Below are 13,028 nucleotides of genomic sequence, written 5' to 3'. Positions count from 1 at the left end.
TCTGCTGCTTTCCCACAGAAAGGGGAGTGTGTTTGCCCACAGTGTCCCTCTGGATACTCTTTGTTTACATTGAAGCAGCAATTAGATTTAAAGATCTCAAAAATTTTCATGTAGACCTTTGTCGTCCATTTGCTGCTCACTGGTGAGTATTATGCGTTTTCTTAATTTATAATTCAGTTCAATGTAGAATGGTAAGTTCAATTATAAATTTTTTTTTAGAGATTTTACATGAACCTAGAAGACAACATAACATAGTGGTAAAGAGCATGAGCCCTCTATTCAGGCAGATGAGTGTTTGAACCCCAGCTCTTTCCCCCAATAGCATTGTTGCCTTGGGCCTGTCACCCTCTCTAAGCCTGAGCTGTCTCACCTGTGTATTAGGGACCTGTCTTGTGGGGTCATGGGAAAGAGGAAATGTGGGGACATATGTAAAGTATTTAACTTAATTTCAAGCACAAAGGTGTCTGATAAATGTTATCTATTTTTATTATAATCAGATAATGATTCTAAAATGCCTTGATGAAATATATGGCTGTTTCATGAAGCTTAAATGAACTGACTTAATTTTTGCTAATATTTAGCAAAATAAAAATAAACAGGTATCAACTAAAAAGATATATTTTCCAGTAAAGTCTTTTCACAAGCAAATGAATTAAATAAACTTGGTCAATAAAACTTGTCACTTTAAATTTGTAGTGAGATCACATTTAGACTAATTATAATTTATAAGTTTGAATGTTAACGAAGCTTAATATGAGTTTTGACAGTGTTTGCAGAGGCTTTGAAATGATATTAGACAGACTGATGAGTTGAATGAAAATCTTTCAACTTTTTATCCCAGAGGTTAGAGTTATAAGTGCAGCTGGTTTAACTTGGTAGTATAAAACAAATATTGGCACTGATAATATCAATAATCATTTAAATGATTCTTGAATTTATGTATGACAGAGTATTTATGAACTGATTTTTCAGGAACAGCTGGTTGACGTTACCCCTCAGGCAGCAAGAATAAAGTAGTCACCTGAATTTGACCCTGGCTGTGGTATTAAAAATGAATATGTGTCCGTTTTGATTTTCTAACACTTACAGTGTTTACTTATACCCACTCATAAAATCTCCACCCTGTTAGTTCTTAAAAGCATACAGATGCCCAAGTTCTAATAATGCACAAGGGACTTCGGTGTTAATCAAAGACATTAGCCACTATATCCAGCAGTCACTGGGTTAAGTTCTTGAGTTGGTTTGAAGAATGACAGAGTCTGGTGGGCAGCCTCTAATGGTCTAGCAGTCCTGCTGCTCCCTGGGGGTGTGTTCTGTGTGCTGGCTGCCTCTCATTTCCACAGCAGACATAAACACATATATTTATGTGTTTACTAAGTGCTCTAATACCATCATCATCTAGAATTTATTTCTTAATTTCAGTCCTAGATGTCCTCATGTGCTTGATGCATGTGTTGTTTGTTTTTTACTGGCAGTAACTGGCTAGATTTTCTTCTTTCTAGCATTGGGTACCCTGTGGTGACTTTGGGCTTTGGCTTCAAAAGTTATGTAAGCTACAAAATGCGGTTAAGGAAGCAGAAGGAAGTGCAAAAAGAGAACGAATTTTACATGCAGCTTCTTCAACAAGCTCTCCCCCCAGAGCAACAGATGCTACAGAAGCAAGAAAAAGAGGCCGAGGAAGGTAGGTCTTTACCCTGAAGTTGTGTTGGCTCGGTAGATTAGTCATTATTTTGTTTATCGGTAGAATTTTTTTTTCCCCTGGCAACGTTGGTAGGACTTTGGAAGATGACCAAGGATTTTCCTGTTTTCTGGTGTTCCCTTTCAGGGCCATTACTTTGTTTGGTCATGAAATATAGGGTGTGGGGGTTTTCTACCTAGTATCTAAAGTCCATGTGCTTTTACTATGTTTATTTTATTTTATTATTTTTATATATTTTATTTTTATAGCTTGTTTTATATTTCAATATTTTATCTGTTATAAACATTTTAAAATATTTATTCTCAGTAGCAATGTATATATAACTCTGTGAGGTTGTAGTTGAGGCAAGCCAAGAACCAAAGTATAAGCGAGATCGAGACGTAGACAGAAACAATTGTTTTATAAGTTAAAATTCTTCTGAATAAAGCAAAGGTAGGTAGGCCCCATTTTAAATGGCTCATATAATGCAATGTGGATCTTCCGTGAACTTTTTCTAACAGGATCTCTCTAATGAGCATATATCCAATTCAGTAGATGAATTGACAGCAGTATCAGTTTTCTTTGATTTGAGGGTTGGAAGTTTGGAGTCATGTTTTTAGTTGATATATACCAAAATCTTATTCTCTGGTATGGTGCAAAAATCTCTTCCAGTCGACTTGGACAAACTGGACTGTGTAGACCTCATACAGAAAATTCTTTTCGAGTGGTCTAGTAAAGGACACAGACTTCTTATTACCTTCATGCTAGAGTCAAGAAAAGGATAATGCCCTATATCCTAACATCACGCCTCTTCTTTTGTTTCATTTAATTGCTGTTTTTTCAGTAAAGTTATTAACAGGTTGGTTAACATCTCTTAAAATATGGCCACTTAAGAGTCTGACCTGCCTATGTGCTCTTTCTTCATCCCAGTGATAGACAAGTTTGATTTGACTGAGAAGAATGATTTAATTATAAAAGCCTCATCTTCTTTTCAAGGCCCAAACTATATGGCTTGTTTATAAATGATGGTGATTTTCTACATGGGCAGCTTCTTTTTTTTTTTTTTTTAAAGATTTTATTTATTTATTTGAGAGACAGAGAATGAGAGACAGCACGAGAGGGAGGAGGGTCAGAGGGAGAAGCAGACTCCCCGCTGAGCAGGGAGCCCGATGTCGGACTCGATCCCGGGACTCCAGGATCCTGACCCGAGCCGAAGGCAGTCGCTTAACCAACTGAGCCACCCAGGCGCCCTAAATGGGCAGCTTCTCAAATTTATCTGGATTTGCTTCTTGAAGTTAGCATAACGTGGTGTGGTTATTGCTTCTCAGTGAGTTTGCAAATTGATCTAGTGAGTTTCTAAGCGTCGATAATGCAGTTTGTTGAATCAATCTGTGCTGTGTTTTTATACAACTAAATATTCCGGTGTGGGTTTTTTTTGTTTGTTGGTTTGTTTTTGGTATCGTAGCAGCCAAAGGATTGCCTGACATGGACTCCTCGATCCTCATACACCACAACGGAGGCATCCCAGCCAACAAAAAGCTCTCCACAACGTTGCCAGAGATAGAATACCGAGACAAAGGAAAAGAAAAAGACAGGGATGCCAAAAAACACAACCTTGGAATAAACAACAACAATATCCTACAACCTGTGGACTCAAAAATACAAGAAATTGAGTACATGGAAAACCATATCAATAGTAAAAGATTAAATAATGATCTTGTGGGAAGTACAGAAAATCTCTTGAAAGAGGACTCATGCACTGCTTCCTCAAAAAATTACAAAAATGCCAGTGGGGTTGTGAACTCCTCACCTCGCAGTCATAGCGCCACAAATGGGAGCATTCCTTCCTCATCTAGTAAAAACGAGAAGAAGCAAAAATGCCCGAGCAAGAGCCCAAGTACACACAAGGACTTAATGGAAAACTGTATTCCTAATAACCAGCTAAGCAAACCAGATGCACTGGTAAGGTAAGTGTGTGCTGTGTCCTCCCCACCGCTTTCCAGTAAAGCTGACTTGGGCCTTGAAAAACAGACACTTCCACACAGGCCTATAGGCCTTGGTTGTGATCAGATACTGCGACTATTAACTCTGTGGGATTTGACATTTTAGTGTTTATCTCGCATGGCTTTGTTGGCCCCCTGGTGCCATTGTCCTAAAGCATTGACTCCAGCTCTTTCCAGTGTCTGGAGTAAGAGGTGACCGTGATTTCTGTGCACATTTGACCAATTCACATGTAACTTGATTCCTCCGGTGGTGTTGAGAGACATACCTGTAGTGCTGGTCCTTTTCTGTTCACATATCCAAAGTTCTTGTGGCTCAGACACAAAGCGAAGAGTCCATGTCCTGTTCGTGCGCAGCTCTTTTGTCAGAAAGGTACAGAAGATGGGGTGAGGCTGGTGTGGAGAAAGTTGTCCTTACTACCTTGTGCTTGCTTTTGTTATTCCACTTAAAATGTGAATTATGTCCCAGATAATTCTGGAAAAATTAGGTTTGAAAAGTGATTTCTAAAAATCCCATAGGTAAATACAATGTGAGATTTATTTTTTTATTTTTTTTAAGTTATTTATTTATTTATTTGAGAGAGAGAATGAGAGACAGAGAGAGAACGCATGAGATGGGGGAGGGTCAGAGGGAGAAGCGGACTCCCCGCCAAGCAGGGAGCCCGATGCGGGACTTGATCCCGGGACTCCAGGATCATGACCCGAGCCGAAGGCAGTCGCTTAACCGACTGAGCCACCCAGGCGCCCTACAATGTGAGATTTAAATTTTAATCAGAAATGTCCTTTTCCCATCTTTAAGTAAAAGAATAACATTGTTGTATTACCTTGACTGGCTCAGCCTTAATTTTGCTGTGTTTTTTATATTTTCTAAAATACACATGTGTTCCTTTTACCTCATATCTTTCAATATGGAAACTGGGATCTGAACTGGAGCTTTTCTTATGTGTAACTTGAGAGGACACTTACAACTCCCTCCCTCCGCTAAGTTATCTTATATCCCTCTTCCTTTGGCTTAATTAAGAGCAGACAATGTATTCTAGGAGGGAAGGTTTCCAGCATTATAAATTATATGAACTAGATTATTCATTTGTCTGAATTTTCTGACTGGCAGCTAGATTAAGGGAAATATATTTGGGTTCTACCTACCGCTAAAGGCTGTAGAGGTTTCCAAGCCCCCAGCCACTTGTAGAAGTGTTCCATGCTGTTGATGTTGCCAGGCTGACATCCACCTCTGTTCGTTGTGACATTCTGCCCATGATGCCTTGCAAGAGAAAACACTCAGCAGAGAGCCCTCCTCCAGGAACCCATGGGAGAAAGACCAATTAGTTGACCTTCTATTTCAAAGGAAATGTCCCACAAATTTACTATATGCTATAAACAAAACATGGGCCACAAGCTTTTTAACCTCCTTTCTCCTACACAGTTTTAATAATAGCAGTCAAGGCAAAGCAGCTTTCCTCTGTTGGGTTTTGCAGAGAGAGCAGACGAGGCTCAGGCTTGTGACAGTATCTCACGTGGGCCACGGTTCCAACGTTGATTGACTCTACCACCTAACCTGCCTTTGGTAAAGAAGTGCAAGGACTCAGATGGCCCGTTTTCCTGTGCATGGGTCCAGTGCCCCCACGTCTCATCCTGGGTTGTATGCCTCTTCCTGTGGTCACTAACGCACTCTGATGTGCCTGGATCTGGAGGGCCCCAGATATTACTCTGTTCTAGGGAATATCTGCTGTCAAACACATAAATAGAAAATATTATATTTAAATAGTGTTATAAGTTTCCACAGGATTATTTTCAACTTCTAATGTATTCTAAAAAATAGGGAGATGATATACCTGACAACAGGGGAGAAATTTAAATAAAATATGGTCCATCCATTTGATGGACTTTTAATATAGACATTACAAAAATCACATTTTGAGCCATATTAAACAATATAGGGAAGAGCTCATGACATAATAATGAAGAAAGTAAAAAGCAGTTTTATCAAAAACATCTTTTTCCCCCCCTAATAGACACAGAAAAATAATTTGGAGCGAAAGGAACTAAAATGATAACAGTAGTTATTGCCTCATGATAGTATTGGGGCTTTAATTTTTCTTTTTACTTTCATGCATTTTCCAGTTTTTCTAAGATGAACGACAATGGAAATTTATAAAAAGAAGAGTATGTGAGCAAATTACTCAGCTTGTAGGAGGCCTTATCACATTTCCTCTTGCCCTTCTTGGCTATCTCCCGTTTCCTCTTGTTTGACTTCATATATGCTTTGATGGGTATTAGACCATAACTGATCCAAACCTGACATGTTTGAGTTGTCAGCTAGAGAATGGGGTGGTTATCTTAAGATGGAGAGGGGCTGGAGCCAGCGCCCCGTAAGGCTCCTTCTGATGCAAACATACACAGGCTAAGGGTGTGTACACGAGCCCTTTGCTACCGCAGACACGCCCAGGATTGTGTACGGGCCAGGCTGGCTGTTGGGAGAAGACTGATCGACTGCTTCCTGTTTTATAAATGTTTTTAAAAAAATCATTTGAAAAACCAGTACTGTATTATTAATAGTAAATTACTTGCAAAACATTCTATAGGTATCATTCCGTAGGTATCGTGGTTGAGAAGTGCTGTATTTGAGGAACCAATTCTGTGACTTTTGGCGGAAAAATTCATCAGTACCACTTTCAAAGAGAATTCTGGTAGATTGGTGTGGCTGTGAAAAGGTTTGACAGCCATTCCTTAGAAGGAGCAAGTAGTACTTCAGGTCTTTTCTCCATCCCTCTGAGCCCCGTGGATGCTGTCCAGTGTGCTGTAGACCACAGGTTGGCAAATGACTACACACAGGCCAAATCTGGCCCACTGCCTGTTTTTGTAAAAAATAGTTTTACTGGAACACAGCTACGCTCATTCATTTATGTAGCGTCTGTGGCTGCTTTTTTTTTTTTTTTAAGATTTATTTATTTGGGAGGGAGCATGGGTATGGGGCAAGGTAGGGAGGCGCGCAGTGGGAGAAGGAGAGAGAGAATGTCAAGCTGACCCCCCACTGAGCTCTGAGCACGAAGTGGGGCTGGATCTCACGACCCTGACATCATGACCCAAGCCGAAACCAAGAGTTGGGAACCTTACCCCACTGAGCCACCCAGGCACCCCGCATCTGTGGCTGCTTTTGTTCTACAGTTGCAGTTGAGTAGCCGCGACAGAGGCCGTATGGCCTGTAAAGGTGAAGATATTAACCGTCTAGCCCTGCACAGAAAAGGATGCTGATAGCCTGCTAAGGTTAAGGAAGGTGGGGGAAAGTGGGAACCGGGAATAAGTGTTGCCTGTCAGATCCTGCCCAGGAGGAGTTTGGGAACTTGCGAAAGCCAGTCCAAAGTCCTCTTTTTGTTTGAAAAATACATCTTACAAAATGACCTGATTTCTGCCAGCTTGATTTTTAAGCTCTTTACCCAAGATATTTAGAAACAGATGTGTAATGTGGGTAGCCAAAATATTTTAAATTCTGACCTGAGAAAAATTCTAGATAAAAACAGAAAAAGCAATGAGGAAGATCAGTTATTTTACTAAGTGCTGGGAATAATGTAAATTAGAATGAGATTTGCTTACATTTTTTTTTCAGTGGTCAATTTTAAAACATTTTAAATATCAAAAAAATTACAGAAAATTTAGGCAGAGAAAAGGGGGAATAGTCCCACCACATGACACGAATCACTATTAAAATTTTGTTGTATGTTCTTTTCATCAACTGAACTTATATCGCTGTGGCCATAGCATTTGTATAGTTTTTGTGTCTAGCTTTTTTCACTTAAATTATATTGAGGGGCGCCTGCGTGGCGCAGTTGGTTAAGCTCCTCACTCTTGGTTTTGGCTCAGGTTGTGATTCACAGCGGTCATGGGATCAAGCCAGAGTCAGACTCCGCACTCATTTTGGAGTCTGCTTCAGATTCTTTCTCCCTCCCCCTCGGCCCCTCCCTGCTCGCGCTCTCTCTCTTCTCTCAAAGAAATAAATAAAATCTTTAAAAAATTATATCGAAATCATTTTGCCAACTTAGCTTCACCCTCTTTTCTCTTGATGTGGAATATTCCGTGGCACGGACCGTGAGCTCCTTCAGCCGTCACTGGAAGATGGGGCAGGTCAGGGTGACACCTGAGATGCTTTCCCGCAGTTTCAGGGCCTGCAAGCAGAAGAGGTGATAGTTCTGTGTGCACTCGGCATGAAGCTCCCTTTCAGATACAGCCCAAAACTGGAGAGTTCTTCTTGCTGATTGTTACTTGTTTCAGTTTCCTGGTCAAGGAAGAGAATTTAAAACTGACTACAAGATGTAAAGTGATCCATATTCTGTAGAAATGTTGAAACAAAAGTCTCTTCTTGATTCATTTCTAGTCTCTTTTTTGTATACCCAAGACAGAAGATTCATCTTTTTTATTTTTAGCTCTTGTTCTTAATAAGAGATCACCTTTGACTTTAATGTAGTTGCATAGTATCTGGTATGAAGATTCACAAAGGAAAAGTATCCACAGTTTGCTGAACAGAGATGCATTTAACAAAACTGAGTAGGATTTAGAATCGTGATTATTTTTTTGAAGATGGAAGAGTTCTCAGAGGCATCTAGACCAGCCTCCCCAACCGTTTCTTTTTATCAGTGAAGTAAAGGAGCCCTGGAAGATTAAATGGCTAGTCCAGGTGACCAAGCTACAGTAGCAATGCCAGGACCAGACCGAAGTTTCTTCTTGACTTCTGCCTTTTTTGTTCTAACCACACTGCTTTAAAGAGGTTTATCAACCTGTTTTATTTTTCTACTTTATATTTTTGTTTGTTTCAAATGTACATACAACTAAAGCTGGCTCAAGGATTGGCACCAGACCTAGATTTTAAGCTCTCATGGCTAAAATCTATAGAAGAAATGCCTAGAACTTCAGAATTCATGTATTATTAGTTCATGAATTATTGAGAATTCATCCATTTCCTTTTTTATAGAGAGATGCTGTTCTGAGGTGTTCTTAAAATTCTTGTTCTTGCCCAAAGACACAAGGGCGTACTTAATCTCTGAACATAAAGGAGCTATCCACTCATACCCTTGAAAGCTTACAGAGTCTCTGAGACTTCAATTCTGATTAGAGCTAGCTTGGAAGTTACTCTGGTTCAGACAGCCCAGAACCACCGAGCATGGAATTTGCCCTTTCGGGGAGGGGTAATTCTGGAGTAGGCTTAACTTGTCACCTGCAAACCTAGGGGCCCTGAACTGGAAGACTTGAGACCAGGGATGTAACCATCAACTTATCCTGAGGAGAGGCCACTGGTGACAGCTTGGGAGGCCTGGGACCCTGGGGTTTGGGCATTGCCATGAGAGTAAGTTCTGGAGAAAGTTTGAAGCAAGGGAGCCAGGGAGAGGCTTCTCTTCAGGGAAACATGGAAATCTGGGAAAAGCTATACTATATTGAATACTCTTTCATTCCTCTAAATTTATTTGGTTATTTTAAGCACACCAAAATATAGTCACTTATACTTTAGTTTGTTCGTATAATTCTGCTTATTTGGAGACTTGAAATCGGGGGTCGGGGGAGGGGGAGATAGAGGAGAAAATGTGTATCAGGATTTTTCAGATAATCTCTAAGCAAGTGGTGGCCCTGCCTCAGAGGGAAGGGAGGAGACGGGAGGGATGGAGAAGCACTTTAAGAAATTCTAATTCATTCACTTATACTGAGGAGTATTGAACATTCATGCCCAGGGATTAACTTACATGACCAGATCTGGATCTTAGAGAAATCGTTTTGGAACATATAGATTGATAATAACATATTTTATTAAATGGGCTATATAATGTTCTAGTCCATCAGTGAGTACATCAATTAGTATTGTGTTTTAGCAGGCTGTCGTGTGTTTGTGACTCCTTTCTTTCTGGTTTAAGCTGGTGGGCAAGCAGAATGTCGTTGCTCTTCATTCCACTTTTAGCCCAAATAAACCTGTATTTGTTTTTATGATTTTAGATTTCTCTTAAAAAGGGGGGATGAGGGGTGCCTGGGTGGCTCAGTTGGTTAGGCGACTGCCTTCGGCTCAGGTTATGATCCTGGAGCCCTGGGATCGAGTCCCGCATCAGGCTCCCTGCTCAGCGGGGAGTCTGCTTCTCCCTCTGACCCTCCCCCCTCTCATGTTCTCTCTCTCTATCTCATTTTCTCTCTCAAATAAATAAATAAAATCTTTAAAAAAGGGGGGGGGAATGAAAGTAGCCAAAGCTAAAAACAGCTAGCTTTCCCCTTTGACTGGACTTGCTGGTGGCACAGATTGCCCAAATTTGGTTTGACGAGCAGTTCACAGTATTTTGTATTTCTGAATTTAATCTTGTCTTCCAAATACTATCATTTGAGATTGTTGTATAACCTCTGACTTACATAAGCCTCTGTAGTGTGGTCTTGCTCTTCGGGGAAAAACAACAGAAGACAGTTTTTTGTTTGTTCTTTTTTTTAAAGAGTCTGTGCATGGAGTCCAAGATCGTAGGCACAAAGCAAGAATACATGCCAAAGCTGAGACCTGACTATGGGGAAGAAACAAGACAGAGCAGTCAATTCAGGAGGTAGAGCCTATGAGCAGTCCCTGGGACAGGTGCCCCAGAGGAGATGGCATTTTTATGGACCATTGCAGCCCTCCCCAAAGGCCTGAAGAGTCCTGAGTGGGGAATCACAGTGGTGTGAAAAGGAAAGGTTACAAAGGATTCTCTTGAAAGATGGAAACCCATCTTAAATGACGATAATGGAAAGACTCCGAGATTGATTGTTAAAGGGGCGGAAGTAGTAAAACAGATTATATATTATGGGGCCATTACAAAATAAGGGTGGATGTAGTTCTCGGTACACAGAAAATTATTTGAAATAGTATCTACCAGGTGGTCAATTGTAGTTGATTGTAGAGGACATTTATTTCCTACATTGCCCATTTCTATATAGTGTGAATTTTTACACAGACTTGTTAAATCCATAATAGAATGTAAGCTCAGTGAGGTTAGGGACCTCCTTTTCTCTTATTTGCCATGGTACACAGAGTAGATAATAAATACTTGTTGAATGAATATTAGCTTTGTGCAGGGAAAATGTTAGAAAGAGGGGGGGGAGAAAAAGCTGAGCCTCAGTATGTGCAGTGCAGTGTAGTTCAAAGTTGAATTGCCGTGCAGCTGAGAGAGGCTTTTGAAATTAGAAAGGCTAAATGTTACATCAGACCGGGCCAGGCACCAACATCCAGTGTCCCCCTATTTGTTGTTCCTGAGTAGGTTGTTATCAGTCTGATTTCTAAAAAATAGAATACTTTCCACCCTAAGCCCCTTTCCTTGGTATTTCCTGGGAAGTTTTGAAATTTGAGTATCTGTCAATACTCTTCTCTTCTTTAAAAATTTATTTTTTTAATTATTTTTGAGTATTTTATTAGTATAGAGAGAAAGAGGGGGGGGGGGGTGTTGGGAGGGCAGAGGGAGAGTGGGAATCTCAAGCAGGCTCCCCACTGAGTGCAAAGCCCCACATGGGGCTCCATCTCACGACCCTGAGATCATGACCTGAGCCAAAATCAGGAGTCGGGACGCTTAACCGATTGAGCCACCCAGGCACCCAATACTATTTTCTAAGGCTGTGCAGGAGGTTCAAGAATTTCTGGACGTTACAAGGGACAAAGAGAGAAAACTCCTCCGAGGAACTGCTCTCAGCAGTGAGGGGTTCTAACTAAATTAAATATGTTGGCTATAGCTGCCATCAAATTATCTGGAAATTATTAAGTGGAAAAAATAAGTAGTAGAGCCATAGTTCTGTTTAGTAAGTTTAGCATGTTTGTTTTCTGTCTCTGTAGAAAAAAATGTTTTTGATTCATGTTTGGGTAGCATTGCCTCTGAGCAGACATGATTTATTTCCATTTCTGCCATGCTCACAATATTTACGGCACCTATAGGTTTTACTTGGTTTGTTCTGTTTATATTAATTCACAATATATTCCAAGTTTATATTAACCATTGCAGTGATTTAAAACTATAATATTCTGAGATATAAATGTGGTAATAGAAGCATGATAATTTTATACTTAAACAGGGCTAGTTTGTGACTTGAAAACCATGTAGCTCTTGAGAAACTAGGCATCAGTGAATTTAAGTCAGCAGTTTACCTAATGTCTGCATATCCAGGTGATCAAAGAAGATAATTATATTGTATGGGTAACTGAACTATGAAATAACACAAATTATTTGGGGCAGGGAGTCCATGTTAGAAACATTTTTATGTTGAGTACTAAGAGTTTATTCTAACAAAACAGGGATTTCTAGTTAAGACAATTGGAAAGTTTCCTCTCTAGAATTTAGAAGGAACTACTATAAAACCTTGTGTTAAATTCTGAGTCAGTACCCCTGCTGGCACATAATGAATTGAGATTTTCAGCTAAGGGGATTAGCGGTGGATTCCCTGAAGGGGGAGGTACTCCAGGGAAAAGGAACTATATTCTTTAAATGTTACTCACTCTATCATTTAGAAACTAGCTGTTTGAATCCTTTGACAGCCCGTGTGGGCATTGAGTATTGGCAAATCTCTGAGACCTTTTTCCTAGCCAGCCAGGACGCTCAGAACTAGAACAAGTTTTAGTTTCTCTTTTCTGGGAAGAATGACAGCCCTTCTGTCTCATAAGGTACATTTCACCTCTCTTGGTAGAGCATTGTAACAGATTGGAAAAAGAAAGGCAGAATAATGAACTGGAAAAGACTGTTGCCCTTGTGACCCCCGCCCCACCCCCCCACCCAAGAGCTGGTGTTACAGACTTGACGCCTGCAGGAGCAGGACAGGGCACAGGCACGAACCGGGGCAGCCAGGGTGCCATCATTTGCATTCACTTCTGCACCTGGCCCCTGGGAGTCTGGGAGCACATAACCTTCCAGTGGGACAGCCAGTTGTCACCATGGAGAATGGCAGGCCTAGTGTTGCTAAATCTTCTGAGGTTTTGAAGAGATGCCAAAGATAGATATCTGTGTCAAATCTCCCAGTTATAAAGTCGAGGAGGGTCAAACAAAACAGGTTTCTGGGCCAAATTGACTTACCAGTTTGGAACCTCTGCACCTGACCCTTCCTGTTATTCTTGTATTTTGTTCCCTCCCACCTCCTGGCCCCACCAATCAAAATTTGACTCCTAGAGGAAGGACTTTTCTGTTAGGAAATATCTGGTAAATCCCATGAACGAATCCGCCATGTATTAATGGGACTTTTTTTGCCTTCTCCTTTCCTTCAGTTTGTGGCATTCCTGGAAAACATGCACCTGCTGACGATGTCCCCCCCACCCCCACCCTAGTCAAAGACTGCCCCAGTCTAATTGAATGCTCACACCTGACTGTGAGGCTTTCAGAGCACAT

General features: G+C 40.7%; 1 protein-coding gene across 1 annotated transcript in view; it reads left to right on the top strand.

Annotated features, from left to right (window-relative positions):
- The window catches only part of MACO1 (macoilin 1), a 58,395-nt gene that overhangs the window by 21,530 nt on the left and 23,837 nt on the right, over positions 1-13,028 (top strand). Inside the window, exons 4-6 of the mRNA XM_025856579.2 lie at positions 19-142; positions 1,503-1,681; positions 3,144-3,645. Coding sequence (XP_025712364.1) covers positions 19-142; positions 1,503-1,681; positions 3,144-3,645 — 805 coding nt within the window. The remainder of the gene's footprint in view (positions 1-18; positions 143-1,502; positions 1,682-3,143; positions 3,646-13,028) is intronic.

Source organism: Callorhinus ursinus, unplaced genomic scaffold (genome assembly GCF_003265705.2).
Source record: "Callorhinus ursinus isolate GAN/ISIS: 27379988/994484 unplaced genomic scaffold, GSC_fseal_2.0 scaffold18, whole genome shotgun sequence".
NCBI lineage: Eukaryota > Metazoa > Chordata > Mammalia > Carnivora > Otariidae > Callorhinus > Callorhinus ursinus.
This window is presented reverse-complemented; position numbering and strand designations above follow the sequence as displayed.